The 18,590-nt window shown below is 62.8% G+C and overlaps 7 protein-coding genes across 7 annotated transcripts; all 7 read right to left on the reverse strand.

The window, feature by feature from the left end:
* Positions 1-51: 51 nt before the first annotated feature.
* CYP12 (putative cyclophilin 12) lies at positions 52-1,056 on the reverse strand (the record flags this gene model as incomplete). The annotated part of the gene is made up of 1 exon (XM_001462598.1): positions 52-1,056. The coding sequence occupies one exon, from the start codon at positions 1,054-1,056 to the stop codon at positions 52-54; it is 1,005 nt and encodes a 334-aa protein (XP_001462635.1).
* A 3,218-nt stretch (positions 1,057-4,274) lies between these two features.
* LINJ_01_0230 (conserved hypothetical protein) lies at positions 4,275-4,967 on the reverse strand (the record flags this gene model as incomplete). The annotated part of the gene is made up of 1 exon (XM_001462599.2): positions 4,275-4,967. The coding sequence occupies one exon, from the start codon at positions 4,965-4,967 to the stop codon at positions 4,275-4,277; it is 693 nt and encodes a 230-aa protein (XP_001462636.2).
* Positions 4,968-5,442: 475 nt separating this feature from the next.
* Positions 5,443-7,773, reverse strand: LINJ_01_0240 (putative DNA excision/repair protein SNF2; the record flags this gene model as incomplete). The annotated part of the gene is made up of 1 exon (XM_001462600.2): positions 5,443-7,773. One exon carries the CDS (start codon positions 7,771-7,773, stop codon positions 5,443-5,445), a length of 2,331 nt encoding a protein of 776 aa, XP_001462637.2.
* A 1,245-nt stretch (positions 7,774-9,018) lies between these two features.
* Positions 9,019-11,808, reverse strand: LINJ_01_0250 (conserved hypothetical protein; the record flags this gene model as incomplete). Its single annotated transcript, XM_001462601.1, has 1 exon — positions 9,019-11,808. One exon carries the CDS (start codon positions 11,806-11,808, stop codon positions 9,019-9,021), a length of 2,790 nt encoding a protein of 929 aa, XP_001462638.1.
* A 1,067-nt stretch (positions 11,809-12,875) lies between these two features.
* LINJ_01_0260 (conserved hypothetical protein) lies at positions 12,876-13,721 on the reverse strand (the record flags this gene model as incomplete). The annotated part of the gene is made up of 1 exon (XM_001462602.1): positions 12,876-13,721. One exon carries the CDS (start codon positions 13,719-13,721, stop codon positions 12,876-12,878), a length of 846 nt encoding a protein of 281 aa, XP_001462639.1.
* A 1,357-nt stretch (positions 13,722-15,078) lies between these two features.
* Positions 15,079-15,402, reverse strand: LINJ_01_0270 (putative thioredoxin; the record flags this gene model as incomplete). The annotated part of the gene is made up of 1 exon (XM_001462603.1): positions 15,079-15,402. The coding sequence occupies one exon, from the start codon at positions 15,400-15,402 to the stop codon at positions 15,079-15,081; it is 324 nt and encodes a 107-aa protein (XP_001462640.1).
* Positions 15,403-16,880: 1,478 nt separating this feature from the next.
* On the reverse strand, positions 16,881-18,122 carry LINJ_01_0280 (pseudouridylate synthase-like protein; the record flags this gene model as incomplete). The annotated part of the gene is made up of 1 exon (XM_001462604.1): positions 16,881-18,122. One exon carries the CDS (start codon positions 18,120-18,122, stop codon positions 16,881-16,883), a length of 1,242 nt encoding a protein of 413 aa, XP_001462641.1.
* Positions 18,123-18,590: the final 468 nt, after the last annotated feature.

An 18,590-nucleotide genomic window follows, 5' to 3' on the forward strand; every position in this document is an offset into this window, starting at 1 on the left:
CTCTCTCTCGGATCGGCACCCAGGCCCTTAACCCTCCTCACCCTCTTCTCCTTACACACTCGTGTCAAGCACTTCACAGTCGGTGATGACAATGGACGCTTTCGGGGCCTGGTTGTGACGCACCTCGACCGCGTGGATCGCATCCACCACGTGCATGCCGTCCATGACTCGACCAAAGGCAACGTACTTGCCGTTCATCCAGGACATGGGTCGAAGCGTGATGTAGAAGGCAGAGCTGTTCGTGTGCGGGCCGTCGTTGCACATGCCTAGAATGCCAGCCGCATCGTGGGGGACGGCGTACGTCTCATCGGGGAAGCAGCGGCCGTAGCACGAGTACCCGCCATTGCCGGAGTGCGCACCGGTCACATCGCCCCCCATCACCCACGCATCCTTTAAGGTGCGGAAGAAGGTAGTCCCCTTGTAGCCGATGTGCTGCGACGGCGGCGGATCGAATACGCTGCTGTGCGCAACGGTGTTGCCTGTGGCAACCGTGGTGCCGCGGCACAGCTCGCAGAAGTTCTTGCACGTCAGCGGAGCCACAGTCGCGTACAGCTCAAACCAAACCCTCCCCACCGCCACGCCGTCCACTGACACGTCCATCCAGCAGTACTGTCGGCCACGCGATGCGAGGAAGGCACGCCACGCGCTCTTGCCTTGCGCGGTGTAGTAGTCCTCCGTGGCGTCGGGCTTATAGTCCGTGTGAGTAGCGATGTTGTGCAAGAAGGTCTCTGCAGTAAGAAGGCGCTGTGGCTCGCTATCGCTGCCGTGCTGCTCCACCAGTACCGAGGCCGGTTCGGCAGCAGCCGCGGACGCCGTGGTAGCTGGCCCACCGCTCTCACAGAACGAGGTGTCTGTCGGCTGCTGCTGGGACGGCAGCTGCCCCGCCGACGCCCACGCAGCCCGCCGCTCGGCAAAGTCTCGTGGAAGCTCTAGTTTCACTACGACGGCATAGGATTCCGGGTACTTGTCGTTCACGTGCGCCGCCGCCTCTGCACAACGCTGGAAGTCCGCCGCCGTGACCAGTCCGTAGACGGTGAACGAGGTGACGCCCTTCATGGTGGTTCGTGACGATGATAGCTGCCCAGATACACACGAGAGCACGCAGAAAGAGGCGCTGGGGCGGCTGTGATGGCCGTGAAAGCGAGAGAAGGCTTGCGGAGTGGGCACGAGTGTGTCAACCACTGGCGTGAAGACTGGTACCCGTTCCTTTGCCAGTGCGCGCGAGAGAGAGAGAGCGAGAGGGAGAGAAGAGGGTCAAGGTGTGGAGGAGCGAGGGAGGGACCGCGCCACCAACGACACACACGCATGGACCGGCAATCCAAAATACGGAGAGGCGTGTGTAACCGTGCCGCGAAACACCGAGCCGCACGACGCCGAAGAGGTCTGGACGGAAGGGCCGCACCCCAACTTGGCTTCGCCTCCACCCCCTGTTTAGGCGCTACTGTGGCGCTGGAGACGCTGAGGAAGCTCTGTGGGGCCAGACGGCAGACTTCGTCCCAGCTGCTGGCCGTCTTCCCAGCGAGGAGACGGCGATGATTCATCAAAGGTGTGACGTAGCGGGAAAAAGGGTAGCAAGCCGGACTGCGTCGTCGGCCGTGCTGGACGCAGCGGGAGGAGAGCCCCTTCGGCCCGTCATGCCGTGTTGAGGAGCGTCCGTTCGCGATGAGCCCCCCCCCTCCCCCTCAGTTGGCGAGGCAGACGGATCCAACGGCGCGCATATTTATGTGTGTGTGTGCGGAAGGGACTTTTGCGGCAAGAGTCGCACGAGGGCGTTGGCGGCACATTTTTCTCCCGTTGTTGCCGCCTTGAATGTACTCGCGCCTGGGCCTCCTCCTCCGCCCCTGTGTTGCTGTTGTTTAGGTGAGGGCCTCCGTGCTTCGTGATGACGGCGTCGCGTTCGGTCGACCGGTGCTGGCTAGCGCGTGCCCACGCTGCGGCCTCCGGCTCAGCGCAGAAGGCTTCGGCTATTCCGTCCACTAAGGGCCTCGTCTTTGGTCCGAGGGGCGCCGAGAACGAAACGCCGTCCGTGCCGCGCTTGCGTCACGAAGAAGTCGAACGCCGCCTTCAAGGCGTGCACGCTGTCCTCGTTGTTCGGGCTGCTGATGTCCCGGGCGAACGCGGTGTTGTATTCGGTCGATAGGTTGCTGGAGGCAGCCTGCATGGTGCATCCTCCTAGCTGGAAAACGCTTCACCTTCATCACCTGGTAAGCCATCATCTTCCGGCTCGCAAAGGTCTCGCCGCCCTTGAGGAGAAGGTGCCGTGTGCAGCAGCCTCGCGTTGCCCCTTGTTGCTGCCGCCCACCCACAGCGCCACCAGACCGCGGCAACGTCGGGGTCACGGGCCCCACAGCCCCGCTCCGCGCAGCATCGAAGGATTCCGGCAAAGGGCGGTTCTGTGATGGGCATGCGGCTTGCTGGCCGTGTTGACGCGTGGCGATGCGGTCGATTCCCGGCACAAGCCGCTGCGCCACGTGGTGAAGAGCAGTGCCGTCTGCCTGGGATAGCCCGTTCCTGCTGAGGCGCTCAGAGGGCATCTTGCGGATGGCTGGAAGAGCGTCTGTAGGCCGTCCTCCGGTGTGAGGCGAGCCGCGATGGAGCTTGTTCTGCTTGCGGCGAATCCCGTCGCTGAGCGTACCCATGTAACGCTCGGGGTCAACGCCCCCGGGGCTTGGCAGAGGAGGTGGGGGCGATCCCCCCTCCCTCCTTAAGGTGAAGGATTTCGATATGAGAAGGCAGCCTCTCCCTAGATCCCCCCCCGATGGACCCAGGGAGGATGGGGTACGGCCTGCCACCTGTGCAGTCTTCGGGTGATCTATGCAAACATGAGAGAGAGGGTATGCCGGCTGTGCTGCGCCAGCCCGTGCGTGGGGGCTGTCGTTCGGGTCCAACCAGACGAACTCGGCTCGGGTCGGGGCCCCGTTTGTACGAGGAACGTCATCGCCGAAGAGTGGATGCTGGAGCCGCTCCCTGAGGAAGGTGCTTGCGAGGGGAACAGAGGGTAGAGAGGGGCGGGGTGCAGTAGTGGTGCGCGAAGAAGGTCTCCTGTCCTTCCATGAGACGGCGGGCAGCTGCTCACGGACTGGCTGGGGAAGGCACAGGAGGTCGTAACGGCAGAGTGCGATGGGTGGACGGCTGCATCCACTGCCCAAGGCGAGACTTACTTCCCCGCCGCATATGCATGCACGTGACAGTGAGCTCGGCAGCTACGCAAAGAGCTGGAAACACAGCACGGAGGAGATCCAGCAGAGGGAGGGAGGCGGGGGACGCAGCCACCAACCGAAGGGGACGCCACACAACTACATTGAAACAGAAGAAGAGCGGCCTCTTACGAGCCGCGAAACACGTATGCGCTGGCGCGTGCTTGTGCGCAGGGGTGCGAGCCGCCGCCGCCGCCGTTGTCGTGGTCGTTGTCGTCGGTTTCGTTGTCGATGCTGCTGCTGCTATCCTTTTAGCATGGCTGCCTGTGCCGCCGTCCTCCTCCCCAAGATGTTGGGCGTGTCTGCTCTGTGTCTGCGTGTCTACCGGCGTCAGAGGGAAAGAGAAGGGGAGGGGCGAGAGAAGAATGAAAAGAGTCAGGCGAGCAAGGGGCGAGCGAGTGCAGTCGTGAGGAGATGCTGCACTGGCCCGCGTCTTCGCCTCTACACCCTCCCTCCCCCCCTTTCAGTCTCCAGCTCAGCTCCTCGATGCACAACGACAGCAGGACCTTCAGAGAAAGACGGAAGAGAGTGGGCTGCGGTGATGGAACGACGCAGCCGTCTGCAGACATGCAATGCACGAAGGTACGAGCGCAGCGAATCTAACAACATGAGCGCTATCCATCATGTGCCGTGTGCCGTGTCCGAGTGTATGCCTGCTTCAGCTGCGTTCTTCTGTCGCGTGCAACGAGCACGGCCGCACGGTGACTTGACTCCACGAGCGCGACGCTGCGACGGAGGCACGCGGGTCTCTACCCACCATCAGCCTAGCATGCACGGGTGAGTCCTGTATCGTCCCTGTGCGAGAAGCCGTAGCAGTGTAGGGAGAGAGAACACGCAGCAACGACGAAGCAATGGCCACACCAACGCACGCGGGCATGCGCACCGACAGACCTGTATGGTCCAACGCCTCGGCACGGCGACTTTGGTGTTTGCTCTTTCCTTGGTTGGCGATCAACTCGTACGTGTGTGTGTGTGTGTACGACCATACCGCCCGCACGTCTATCCGCCCATGACGCAGCAGACGCCAACCTCACCCCGCTCGGCAGGCCAAAGGCACCCAAAACGAAGAAGAGTGTGTTATGCGTGATTGCCATTCTCGGAGAAGTTGCGAAGCCGCTGCTTCAGCAGGGAGTAGCGGGCCTTGCCCTCGGGGCCGCCGTTGCAGTACACGCTGAGCCCGCTCCCTAGCAGCGCTGGCGCGCCGCCAGACACTACCGTGAGCGACAGGACTGCGGACGCGAGCCAGTAGTGGGTGCGCAGGAGTTCCTCGATGTCGTCTGTGAGGGTGTGATCCACTGGAGGGGCTTGAAAGCTCCACTTCAAGCTGCCCCACAGCCCCGAGAAGCTGCCGCTGCTGCTGGACGTGGTGATAGTGGCGGCATGGGCACCGGTCTTCTCGCCAGTGAAGGCGTCGTAGAGGATGGGGTAGGTGTACTGGGTGATGCTCAGGCCACCCACAAACTGAAAGAGAATCTGAGGCGCCGTGCGGTACATCAGCGCCGGGAGAGGAGAACGCGGTTCCTCTGCGAGTGCCCTCGGCGCGTCTTCCAGTGAAGCGATGCGAGGCGTGAGTGCACACCAACACGTATGGAAGGGCTGGCAAGCTGTTTCTATGTGAGGGGAGAGGGGCGTGAGTGTCGATGCGCAGCAGCACCAAGACAGGAAAGAGGATAAGCAAGCGCATCGGCACTTCACGGGTGCAGCGCAGGTGCAGGCGGCGAACATTTCCAGTAGGGCAGAAGACGGACGGACGGACGGACGGGGCCACATGGAGACCCGCAACCGCGTCCACGACCACGCGCAGAGGACGATCGCATGATACCATGGAAACGAGCACACTAGGCAGCAGAGAAGGTGCGAAGCGGCGTTGCTTGCGTGCCCATGTGCGTGCGTGGCTCATGTCGGCTCTTCTTTTCCGTTGGGGGCATACAAAACGTGTGAGTAGCGAAGTGAGCGTTCGACGACGCACTCGTGCGAGTACGCGAAAACACAAGGTGGGGGAAGCCGTCTAGAAGGTCGTTCTTATGCACGCACGCACACATGCACGCACCCGCCACCCACAACCACCTGCCGTGCACGCACAGGGGCGTAGAGGAGGGTGCGAGCATCGAGTGCGGTGAGGAAACCGAAAAGAAGAACGGGAGAGAAAAGGAAGCATGGGCAGCGCTGCACACAAAAGGGTCGACGGAGGCGAGACAGGGTGACAGAGGGGGAGGGGCGCCGGGAGCAAACCCATCCACACTTCTCAAAAGCTAGAGCGGCAGGATGCGAAGTCGGCGGAGCTGCAGCCATCGCTTGCCCGCCCCCGTGCCACGGCTGCTGCTGCTGCCGACNAAACGGCGTCGTCGGCGTGCGCAAGCGAGTCGCCCAGCAGGGATAATGGCGACGGCACCATCTCTGCGTCATCGCCTGCAGTCACCTCTGTCGGACGTGGGGCCGCCAGTGATGCGCTCGTGCAGCCCTCAAACTGGCTCATCAGTGGTGTCGTCGTCGTGGCACGGCTGGCAGGGAGAAGCGACGGAAACGGCGAGTTACTGCGATGCTGGGTGCCCCGCAGCACGGCCACCGGAGATGTCGCCGGCATGTTCATGCGTGCAGCCGCGTCGAACGCCTCCACAGGATTCGCGGAAGCGCCGCAGCCCTCTGTGGCGACATGTACGGTGGCAAGCGTATCCTCTATGTCGACGCGGCGGCGCCGAGGAGCATCATCGTTGCTTCCTGCGCCATCTGAGCGGCTGCGCACGCGCGCCAGCGCCTGCTGGGACAGCGATGCTTGCGATGGCGGTGGCGAGACAGAGCCTGAGCGCCACGTGCGCTCCGGCGAGGCCGAAGGCGAGTGCGCCAGCTGCGCTTCGTCGCGGCCCGCCGCGTCCGCGTCCACCGCCTCCGTCAGCACGCATGCGTTGTCGCTTACGTCATACACACCGTCGATCCTTCGGAGCTCCTCGCGCAGTTGCGCGCGGACGCGCCCGGGGTGCAGCAGCTCCAGTTGCTCCGCTGTGCTTCTCTGCTCACCGTCGTCCATGGCAAACATGTTGCGCAGCTGCAGGCGCGTGAAGTATCGATAGAGCTCGCCACCAGCATCCGGTGTCGGGGGCCGGCGGCCCTCTCCGCCGCCGCCGCCGCAGCCCTTCATGGACTGCAGTGCTGCCATGCGCTTGAAGATTTGGTTGCGGTACACCTTCTCCTCAACCGTGCCACACGTTACCAGGCGAAAGACAACAACGTCGCGCCGCTGGCCAATGCGGTGGACGCGGTCGATGGCCTGGGCATCCGCAGACGGGTTCCAGCTGATGTCGAGCAGCACCACCGCCGAGGCGGCGTTGAAGGTGAGCCCGACGCCGCCGACCTGCGTCGTGAGCAGACATACCCACACGCCCGCGTCGTTGTTGAAGCGTTCCACCTCGGCGCAGCGGCGCTCGCTCGGCGTGTTGCCGTCCACCTGTGTGTGCGTCAGCCGCCACTCCTGCAGGAGGAAGCTGAGGAGGTGCAGGAATCGCCTTGAGCGCGAAAAGACGAGCGTCTTGCGCTGCTCCGAGACGCAGCGCCGGAGCAGCTGCAGCGCCACCCACAGCTTCGCGCCGCCAAAGACATCGCCCATCTCTGCCACTGGCGCCTTGTACGGGTTGCGCGAGAGAGCCGCTGCGAAGGCCTCGTCGAGGAGGCTCAGCCAGGGATGGTTGCAGATCTGCGACAGCATTGTAAGTAGAAGCAAAGGATTCGTCCGCACAGTGGCGGCAGCTGACGTGTCACCACCGCCTAGGCTGCTCTTTTCCATGACCACACCATCCTCATCAGTGGTGCCCTCCGTCAGGTCCACGTCCGCAGCGCCTTCACGCGCGGAAGCCACCTCCTTCGAATCCAAGAAGGCCGCATACAGCTGCTGCTGCACGTCTGTCAAGCGCACCCACACGACGACGTCCTCCTTGCTACTCGACAGCACTTGAGCGGCGACGTCCTTCTTCTCCCGGCGAAGCATGAAAGGGCGGATGGCGGCCTGCAACTTCGCTAGCTCGCTCGAGGCGGCCTCGCGCTGTGCCGCGCTGGCGTCACGCTCGTTGCCGCGCAGCAACGTCGCGCTGACGGCGTTGAAGTTGGACTTGTCCATGTCGAGTATCGACCCATCGAGGAAGCGGAAGATGCTCCACATGTCATCAAAGGTGTTCATGAGTGGCGTGCCTGTCAACGCGATCTTGTGACGCGCCGCAAGGGTCAAGGCGCTCTTGAAGACGCAGGTGTTGGGGTCCTTTATGAGGTGCGCCTCGTCCAGCACAACGTAGTCCACGAGGGTGACGCTCATGTCGGCAGCGTCCTGCCGCAGCACGCCATAGGTCGTGAGCAGCACACACGGCAGTCCATAGCGCAGCTTCCTCCACCGCGCCTGCCGCTTCTTGCGAGGTTCATTGTGGATGACCTCGACGACTCGCGTGAGCGACGCGCCGCCCCACTCGGCGAAGGCGGCCGTCCATATGGAGACTAGCGTCGGTGGGACGACAAGAATCGTTGTCTTGATCATCTGCCGCGCGTAGAGCTGGCCAAGAAAGGCGGCCACCTGCACCGTCTTGCCGAGACCCATCTCATCTGCCAGGAGACAGGCGCGGGACTTGCAATGGCGAGAATAGAGCCACTGAACGCCTGCGCGTTGGTGCGGGTAGAGTCTTGCGTCCACGTCTGGAGGGAGGGAGAAGGGCGGCCCTGACGTGGGCGGCGGCGGCGACGTCTCAGTAAACGCTGACGCTGCACACCGAGCGTTCTGCTCGTCGTCTGAATCGCTGACATTGCGATGACAGCGGCTGGCGCTCACGTTACCCGCCTTCGTCGTCGCCGCCGCCGTGTTCACGCGCGTCTCCTGCAGCGTGCCTGCACGCGGCTCCCGGGATACCACGTGCGGGGATGTCGGAGAGGAAGAGGTGGTGGCTGCGGCTGTGATGCAGCAGCTGGACTTGGCGACGTTGCCGCGCGGCGCGGACGGCGTCCAAGAGAGAAGATCGTCCAGGAGGTCGTCGTGCTCCATGTGGCCTTTGGTATCTGTAGTTGGTGCGGGGGACGGAGGGCACGGCTGTCAGGCACGACCGTGAAGAGGGCGCTCCTTATCGATGACCGCAGCCAAAGTGAGAGGGCGACAGAGACAGGCAGGCAGACCGAGTGGGGAGGGGGGGGTGAGTGGGGAGGGGGGGGTGAGTGGGGAGGGGGGGGGGTGAGTGGGGAGGGGGGGGGGGGGCGTGCAGCACAGCAAACGATCACGTAACGCATTATCAAGACCAGCAGCGGCGCGTGATGCAGCGCACCCACCGTCGTCATGGGCAAGGCGGCAGGCAGCGGCCCTGAAGTGGGTTAGCGTTCCCCTTTCCATCGCCCCCGCCCTTGTCTTTTCGTTGTGGTCGTCGTGCGTGCGCGTGCGAAGCGGTGCCCTGATGGAATATGCTCGGGCACAACGCTCACCGTATGTGCATGGCAACGTGTGTAGCAGATGTATCGGTGCGCGCTGATACGCGTTTTACGTATGCGTGTGCGTGTCTGAAGACCGTGTGCTCCGCTTGCGCGGGCATCTCTTCCCCCACCCTCCCCCCAACTCCCACCCTGCGGCGCCATCCAGTGGGTGATTTACGTGCATGACGTCACCCCGAACCTCCTCCCCGCTACCCGGGCTCGCTCTTGCTACTGGCTTCATTGGCCGGGGAGAGGGAGGCCAGCGGCGGAGAGTCTGGGCAGGAGTAGCGGCAGTGATACAGGCACACACCTACACGCGCGCGCGCTTCCACGGCGCAGCAACAGACATACACGTGAAACACCACCGCCGTGGAGCGCCGCTGCCTCACCTTCAGCCGCCGTCCTCGCTGATGGGCAGCAGGCCGTTGTCGCGGATGTAGGAGGAGCGGATGTGCAATGTCGACCCGCGGAAGCGATGTACCCCGTAGAGGGCGTTCAACTCTATCGTCGAGGCGATCACCCGCACCTCCTCCCCGGCGCCGCCCTCGAGGAAGAGCCCGTTGCCGCCGTTGTTCATGACGCTCGACCCCTCCAGAATGCCCACGCCACCCTCGTAGACGACGACGCCGTCCGTCTTGTTCTCCTCCAGCGTCGACTCGTGCACGTAGAAGGAGGACTGCAACACACGCAGTCCCGCCTCGCTCTTCTTCACCTTGGACTGCCGCACCTCGACGCTGGCGCCATGGTGCACGTAGATGCCTGCGAAGCCGCAGAGCGAGATGAGGCACAGGTCCAGCGTGGCGTGCGTGTGCGGCCCGGCAATGACGACGCCGCCGCCAGCGCCACCGTAGAAGTGGCAAGCCGTCGCCTGCAGTGCTGCGCCGTCGCTCACCGAGAGCAGCGGCAGTGGGGGTGCGGTGGAGAACGAGGAACGCGGGGCAACGGAAGCTGCGGCGCCCACCCGTGCAGCGGCCTCCGCCTCCGCCCAATCTCCCTGCACGAGCACGATGCCTTTCAACTCCACCCGACTGTAGGCGCCGCGGATGCGGAGCGCCGGCGCCAAGTCCGAGGAAGGCCGCAGCACCACCGCGGCGCCCGGGTACGCGCTCGTCAGCTCCACGTGTCCGCAGCCCTCCAGCACCAGCTCCTCATAGTACACGCCAGGCTGCAGCACGACGCAGTCGCCACTTCGCAGAGCCGCGCACGCGGCGGTGTAACGGTTGGACTGAGAAGACGGCGTCCACGTGTGCACTCGCCTGCGTGCGAGCGGCGACGGCGGCGATCGCAAGACCAGTGCACCACCGTGCATGGGCGGAGAGGTCGGGGGCCGCGGTGGCGTGGCAGCGGGAGAGCGTGCGAGAGGTGAGGAAGAGCTGCGTTGGCCAGCAGGCGTCCTCATCGTCGTGGCCGCAGCTGACGCACGCGGCACCGCTCCTCCTCTGCTATAGCGCGGCTGGGACGGCGTGTGGGGCGAGTGCCCGCTGCGCCTGCCCTTTGGCGACGTCAGTGGCGAGACGGTCGTCGTGCGGTACGTCGGAGAGCGGCTTCCGCCGCCGCGATCACCAACGCCAGTCACGCGCTCCCCGTCCCGCCATGCCGCCCGCGGAGGAGGAGAGGCGGACGACGATCGCAAGGGCAAGGTGGAAAACAAGGGAAGCTGGCGGATGCCTCGCACACATGAAGAGCGCCGATGGTGGCTGGAGACCGTTGCATCGGCGTGGTCCACATCGCGACTGTGGACAGGAGCAGCGGCGGCAGCAGACGGTGTTGGGGAAGACGCTGCACAGTGCACCGGGACGGGCACGATCGTGGCCGGGTGCTCCATATGGGTCTTCGACGAGGAGGCACTGATGTCAATGCCGCGCGCCGCGCGCTCAGCGTTGCCGCCATGACTGCTGCCACCACACCAGCGATTATGCCCGTGGCTACCGCTGCCGTGGGGAGGCCCGCCGGCGCCACGTCGCATCTGCTCGGCGTTGTCCTTCCTGCCGCAGGTAGTGTGGTCGCCGTGGTGCGGCGGTCGCTGCGGCACTTCGACGGCAGCTCGGCGCTCCTGCGACTGGGGAGGCGCCCGTGACGGCAATGGGCCCTCGGACGTCGTCAACGCTGCGTCTGCCAGATGCTCCTCCTCCTCTGCAAGCAGCAGAAATCGGCTGGCGCACTGAGAGAAGAAGTTCAAGAAGACGGCGGTGTGTCGCAGCAGCTCGGCTAGCTCCCTGCTGTTGATGCTGTTGTTGTATCTGCCATCATTTCGGTCGTTGTCCACCTCGAGCGCCGACGCCTCACGGCTCTGACGCCACGGTAGCCGCGGAGTTCGCGACGCCGGTGACGGCGCGGGCGCAGACAGCATCGCCATGCGCTCGGCCAGCCGTCCAACGTCGACAGAGCGCAGCTGATCAATCAACTGCACCATTTCGCGGTGGCGTTGGTGGCGCGCTGCAGCAGCGGCAACGGCGGTGGCCGTAGTGGAGTGCTCCGTCGCAGGGCTGCCGCTGCATGAGGGAGTGATGAGAGCTCTAAATGCCGCCGCAGGCGCCGCGTCACCAGATGCGCTCTCCGCGCATGGCGCATCAGCAGTTCGAGACGGCGAAGGAGCGGGAGCGGGTGTCGACGAATCCGTCTCGTCCACCGCAGCAGGTGCAGCAGCTGCTGCTTCGACTGTTCGAGAAGTCGTCTGCCGCGGCAGCACCTCTGCCCACGACACAGCGGAGCCGCCAGCGAACGATGAGTCGGTCGACACACCGTGGCGAGCGTACTTCTCTCGCAGTGCCGTCATCATGGCGTGCTCGCGCCCTTTGAAGCGCTCCGCAATCTCCTCGATATCCTTGAGGCGCCGTGGGTTGTAGGTGCGGTAGAGCTGCGCCAGCTCCTCTCGCACATCCATGGCTACGCCCTTTTTCAGTCGCCCTGCATCAAAAGACAATGTAAGTCTTAGCCGATCTATCTCTAGCGTCAAGTAGTCGTGCACGTGTTGTTTGCTCGTGTGTCGATGTATGCGTGTGTGTGGTGTGCCCATGCGCGCACACACACACACACTTGTCTGTGCGTGAGCGATGGACAGAGGTCGAGAAGAGATGCGCATGAGGGAAGCGGTGTCACGACGGTGGAAAGCATCCACAGAACGGCACATGCAGAGACCAGACACAGACATAGATGCAGATGCACGCGCAGTGGCAGCCATCCCGTAAGAAGGAGCGCCACATCTTCTCTCTCTCTTGTGCGAAAACGACGTCCATGAGAAGGGGAAGAGGTTCAGCGGACGGGTCACACACGCACCGTACACACGTCAAGCACACCCGCATGCAAGTGAAGCAACGCGACGCTGCATCAGTACGCGCGTGTCTGTGTGTCTCTCTTGGCGGGTGGGTGGGTGTGTGTGCGCGCGCTCGCACTTGTGAATGGGGCCATTCTTCAAGCGCGTGAGGTGGTGCAGGAGCATGACAACGACGAAGACGACAATGATAACGGGTGGGCACCTCCGCAAAAGTGGGCGATGGCTGTAAAGAACGCGGGCACCCGTGTGTGAGAGAGAGACGCGCTAGCGAGTGCGTGGAAGGGGTGCGTGCATGCGGATGAGCGCGTCGGGGGGGGGGGGACATCGAGGGAGGCAGCGGGAAGGAGCAGAGGATAGCAACGCCAGCAGCCACTCTCACAAACACGCACACGCGCACACACGCACACATATACATATACATAGGCGAACAGAGAGAGACAGCAGAGACAACGAAGCAGTGGCGCCTTCCGACCCGCCATACTGGTTGGCAGAGCATGTGCAGACGACATGGAACAGCAGGCAACACTGAAAAACAAAGACGAGGCGGAAGCAGTGCATCCGTGTGCAGGTCTTCCCTCCCCATACATGCTCACGCCGGCCCTGGAAAAACTGAAAGAAGAGAAAGAGACCGTGGACGTACACAGCAATGAGGAGAGAGGCAGGGGTTGCTGTCGGAGGTACGCCGTGTGGTTCTCTCCCCAATGCCTTCCCGTTGTCTCTCGCCCTCTATATGGAATCCACGCGCCATTACGTGCATCGATGTGTGTGTGTGTGCGTGTGTGTGTGTGTGTGTGTGTTTGTGCATGGGTGCACGCATCATCCCCTTTCCAGACCTCACGCAAGCAACTGCCTGTCTCTCGCTCTTTGAATCTATAACTCTATCGCAAAGGCAGCGCATACCAGCACGTCCCAACCCCTTCCTCCATCCCCTCAGCAGCCACCACCGCGCAGCAGCAGAGCTAGTCGCGAGCGCGCTAGCACAGCGGCATGAAGAGAGTCCCTTTGGTGTTGTACTTGTTGCGTGTCGTCTCGATCTGCCGCAGTTCCTCCTCGATGGCGCGCCGCCGCTGCTGGATCGACTGCGTGTCGAAGCGGATGGGAATGCGGGCCAGCTGTCCCTCCAGCTCCTGCTGCCGCTCGTCCAGCTGGCGCAGGGTGTCTGCCTTCTCCTCCTCCGAAACGCGGCGCTGACCAGCAGGGATGAGAGAAAGTTGCCGCTGCTTCTCCGCCTCTGCGGCGATCGCCTCCTTCTCTGCCGCCAGCTCTGCCTTGCGTTGCTGCAGGTATCGAGGAACCCGTGCCCGGTTCGGTGCGACCACCCCACATGATGCCGCACCACCTGAGATGTCCGAAGTGCCGCCACCACCGCCGGACGCCGCACGGGCCCCTGGCGCGCGCGGTGGCCCAAGACGCCCCGACGAGCCAATCGGTGGCAGCGCGCCGTTGACACCACGTCTGGCGACATGCGAAGCGGCCGACGTGGATGCAGACGCACCGGAACGCGGACCTATGTGGGAGGTGGAGTTAGCAGCGGTATCCTCTCGGTAGCTGAAGGACCGGCTCGCCTCCTCGTCGCACTCCCGCACGTACACGCGAATCTGCACCTCGTCGGATGCGCCACGGCTGCCACTCGGCGCAGCGGCACCACTGCCAGCTCGTCCGTAGCCGTGCGAGCTGACGTGGTCGTATTGGGCCTTTGTCCGCCGCAGTTCCTCCTCCTCGCGCCGTGCCACCGCGTCGTCCTGCATGCGGCGCTGCCGGTTGAGCGCCTCCTGCTCACGAATCTGCATCCGGTTCAGCTGCGCCGCATTTTGAGGCATTTTCATCGCCAGTGCGTCTCTCGTTCGCATAGAGTAAGAGGTTCAGCACACGTACACAGAGAGAGAGTGGCGACGGCGGCTTTCCTCGTCCGTCTTTTGGGAAAGGGAAGGAGGACGGATACGCGTCTGTCTGTCCGTGTGTGTGGAGGAAGCGAAAGAGGAGGACACAGGAGGGGGAGGAATGGTGCGCGCGCGCGCGTTGAGAGTGTGGGCTAGACTGTGCGGTGGAACTAGAGAAGCGAAGTGGCTGCGCATACACGTCTGTGCGTTCGGGGTTTGCACATGTGTGCTCGTGTAGTAGTGGGCATGTGACAGGACGGTCGGGAGGTCGGGAGAGAGATGGCGATGACCAAGAGACCGTCTCTCTCCATCCTCCATCCTGAAATAGCACGTGTTATGATGAGATGGTGCGTCGAAATCCGCACAGTGTGCACATCAACGAAGCCTGCGAGAAAGGGTGGGTGGAAGGCAAACACAACAGCAGCGGCGCCAACAAGAGATGCATAGGCATCCATACAGCCAGTATGCGCATCTGTATTTCGCTCACCAACCGCTTCTTCCCATCCTCCTCCGCTCTCACCGACATCCCGCACCGCCGCTTTTCTCTTCTGCCGCCTTCCTTATGCGCCACGCAGTGCGCATGTCGTGTGTGTGTGTGTGTGTGTGTGTGTGTGTGTGTGTGTGTGTGTGTGTGCAGCAAGATCGTCTTCTGACAGTACGCGAGAAGTGGATGTGTGGTGGGCCGCCTGCTGCTTCTCCTCCGCTGATGTGCCCTTCTTCGCACTCGCTTGAAGCAGCCCACTCTCTCTCTCTCTCTTTGCGTCTCCACTACGGTTAGTCGGAATACGTGGCCGCGCGGTCTACCGATCTGTGCGCGTGCCGCGTGTGCGTACGGCTGTGCAGAACCGAAACAATGGGCCGTCCTCGACGCTGAAGCGAGGATCAACATCAACGGTACGACGACCGCGTCGGTGCCATGAGAGTCGGAGGAGCAGGGCGCCAGCACGACGAGGAGAACGACCACCAAGACGATATCCACGATCACAGAGAAACACAAGCACACAAGCGACGGCGAAGAGGCTGGGCCAGAGAAAGCAAGACACGAGATGAAGCGGAGGGACACAAACACACACACACACACACACACACACACACACCTTCTCTACCAGAAGAAAAACGCTTCACACGACCGCGTGCGATGCGGTGTAGAGAAGAGACGCGGTGCCACGCCCAGGAGGAAGAGGAGGACAGGACTCAAAAGTGGTTTCTACTCGGTTGCCGCTCCTGCTGGTGATTCGCGCCCAAGGCACACCCGCCCGCAGACACACACATCGAAAAGCGCCGGGCACGTCGGCGCTCACGACTTGTTCGCCTCCTCTCGTATCTTTGCCTTCAGCTGCGCTAAGTCTGCTCCGATAACGTAGCCGAGCATCTGCCCCGCCCTCACCAGCATGAACGTTGGCAGCTGCATCACGCGGCACTTGGACACGATTTCCGTGTTGTTGTCTGCGTCCACCTTCGCAAACCGCACATTCGCAAACTCATAGGTGAGCCTGTCCAGATCCTTCTCGATGGTCTTGCATGGGCCGCACCACACCGCGCTGAAGCACACGACGGTGAGCGTGGGATCGTTCGCGATGTCACGGAACTGCTCCACGCCATACACCTCCGTGAAGGGCATCTCTCTCTCGGCTTAGCGCTTATTCCCTCTGCGGGCACTCCGCTGTAGTTGCGTAGGTGTGCGTGTGTTTGTGAGGGGTAAGAATCGACCATGCATCAACGACTGCGCAGGATTGTACCTGTGTGCAGGCGTCTGCGAGGCTATGCAGGCTCACGCAGTCGCGCGAGCCGGAAGGTGCAGGGGGGATAGAAAAGGTAGCTCGTCGCTCACGAAGAGAGGTGGAGAGCAGGGTGCCCGTTGTTGCCGTCGTCTTCCTCTTCTGTATGGCCCCTTCCTCTCTCGCTCGCCGTTCCCCTTTTTGGTGTGCTCCGCTGCCTTCACAGGCACCTCTATGTACACACCCACGCCGGTAGAGGCGCCAAAATCGCGAGAGCGGGAGAGAGCGAGCGAGAGGGGGCTAATGGGCACCAGCACAGCCGCACCTCCGTCCGTTGTCGTCTACGTGTGTACGTTGCGCGTGCGCTCCTTCTCTCGCGTGACCGCCACCTTCGTCCGAAATCTCACTTCGCTTCTATTCCCTTTGTTTTTTTTTTCGGGGGGTGCTTTCATGGGGGTGGGTGGGTGGGTGGGTGCGGCAGAGGAGAACGGCACGTGTACAAGGATAGAAAGAGAGAGATGGACGGGCAGGCAGGCAGGTTGGGGCGCAGTGGAAGCAGGTTGTTGAGCTTTTGCGTGGACAGGCGGAGGGAGGGGTCAACACACGCACGCATACGGGTGTATGTGTGTGTGTGTGTGTGTGTAAGAAGTCTGCCGCTTCGTCGCTGCGTTTCCGCATGGCAGCACGCACGCCACACGGACACAGACAGCGACGTGAAAGGGGCATGAGAGCGAAGATGGAGTCGAACGCGTCAGCAGCCCCCGAACGCCACGTAAGCCTGTGTAGGGCCTGTGCTGAAGCAGTCGGGGCCTCCCTCCTTCCCCTCCTCGTGCCACCACCACCACCCCACCCTCACATGCGCACGCTGCAGAGTCCGTGCAGCCGAGTAGGTTTTCTTCTTTTGTAGGCCATCCCTTTTCCTTATGCATACACGACTCTGTGTCACGCAGCGCCGCCGCGTGCACCGATGGAAATGGCGGCCTCCTCTCCGTGGCACCGCTTCGCGTTGATTCGTTATATATATATATATATATATATGTGTGTGTGTGTGTGCGTGTGGTATCGCCCCCCCCTTCCCCCTTCCGTGCTTACGTAGGCGTTGATACATGTGAGAGAGTGCGAGGCACAACGCAGTGAGGGGGAAAAGGGGTGATGATGGCCGCTCGCGTACATGTGCGCGTCAGCTGCGAACATGTCCCGGCCAAAGCAAACACAAACGCCAGAGACCCGCGGCGTGAGTACGAGTAATGGAAGAGGGGTGGAGGGCGTCGAGGGCAGCAGCGAAACACCCACACAGCGCACGCGATCACGACACACACGCACACGCACATCTCTGCCCACGTCCTCTGCGCCCTCCCCCACCCCATGTCTCTCTTTCTTGTCAACCAGGGATAAGTGGGTCATCAGCGTCGACTGGCCACCCCAACCGCTTGAACGTCTTCTCCATGTGCGGCGGCAGCGGCGCCGTGACGCACACAAACTCACCGGCGCCGTTCTTGTAGGGGAGCTGAATCTTGCGGTGATGGAGGTGCAGTGGGACGTCTTTGCGGGCGGGGTCCCAGAAGAGCGACAGGGAGTGCGGGAAGGCGCTCTCGCCACCATACTTCGCGTCGCCAAGGAGCGGGGCTCGCAGCGCGTGGGCGGCCATAATGCGCTCCTGATGCCGCCGCGTCGTCAGTGGGTAAAAGGAGATGAAGCTGCCGAACTCCAGCGCGGAGGCATTCACAACGAACTCGGCGATGCCTACCTTGGAGTCTGCGGTGGGGGTGGGGCGAGCAACAATGACATCGCCGCCCTGCCCCTTCTGAATCTCGAAGTGCATGCGAATGCGGCCGAAATTCACTGGCGGCTTCCCTACCGCGAAACCCCAGTACACGCTGTTCGGCACTACACGCTTCACAAACATGCGGCCCAGCATGCGGTGCGCGTTCGCACTGCGCGCCAGCACCACGCACCCGCTCGTCTCGGTGTCAAGGTTGTGGCATATGACCGGTTTTTGCGTATTAGTGTACCGCCACGCCGGAAGGAGGTCTGTGATGTTCATGGCAAGAGGGTCGTGCGTCGGCATGATCGGCACGCCGCTCGGCTTGTTGATCACGATGACGTGCTCGTTCTTGAAGAGCACCATCTCCTGCGCCATCTCGCGCGTCTTGGCGGAGAGGTGAAACTTCTGCCGCCGCTCCTGCTGCTGCGACGTCGAGGAGCTCTGCAGCTCCACCCCGCTCGGCGGCGCCAGCTGGCGTTCCCAGAAGCTCGCTGTCGGCACGACGACAAGCTCATCGAACTCCAGACGATCCGTCAGCCGCGTGTATCGCTTCTTTCCGTTTTTCCGGTAGCGGTAGATGTGCCCCTGCTGCACCAGCCGCTTCACCGTCTCGTAGTCCCACTCCGGGTGGTGCTGCATAACGAAGTCATCCACGCGCTGGCCGAACCAGTCCTGCGTGACGACATGGTACTGCAGCTCATTCGACTTGCGGGACAGCTCCTCGCGTGCCTGCAGAGAGAGCGGGATATGTTGTCTACGTCGCTTCTCTACGGGCGCTCTCTGCGGCGCCGGCTCCAGTTCCGAGAGATGCTTGACAAAGGATGGCTGCCATGCCAGCAGCAGGAAGAGGCGCCGCATTACACAGTGCGGTGTGCGGAAGCCAAAAGAGACTGTAGTGAAGCGTGCGAGCACGCAAGAGCCGCAAAACGATGTTCGATGGGCGAGGCCAGGATGCCCGACCGGCGCGGGGGGTGCTGCTGTGACGACGAATGTAGCTGTGATGTCGGCCCGCCCTGCCAGCATGGCACGAGGCACCACGGGAGAAACACGTCCGCGAAACCAGCGGCTGCGTCTGTCAGTCCCCTCAAAGTGGGAGGAGAGCGCCGCTGAGCAGGCAAGCGAGGCAACCTACGAAAACATGGCAGTGAGGAGGCGGCAGATACAGCGAGGAGGAGGAGGAGGCATAACATTTGAGCGCTGGCGTGTCGGACATCGAAACAAGGACACGTCACCTACCGCGAGGAGCCGTGGCGTGAAGGGACCACGCTGCTCCAAGATACTGCACCGCAGTCATACGAGGCACATCCAAACCACCCATTGCTGGAT

Source organism: Leishmania infantum, chromosome 1, assembly GCF_000002875.2.
Source record: "Leishmania infantum JPCM5 genome chromosome 1".
NCBI lineage: Eukaryota > Euglenozoa > Kinetoplastea > Trypanosomatida > Trypanosomatidae > Leishmania > Leishmania infantum.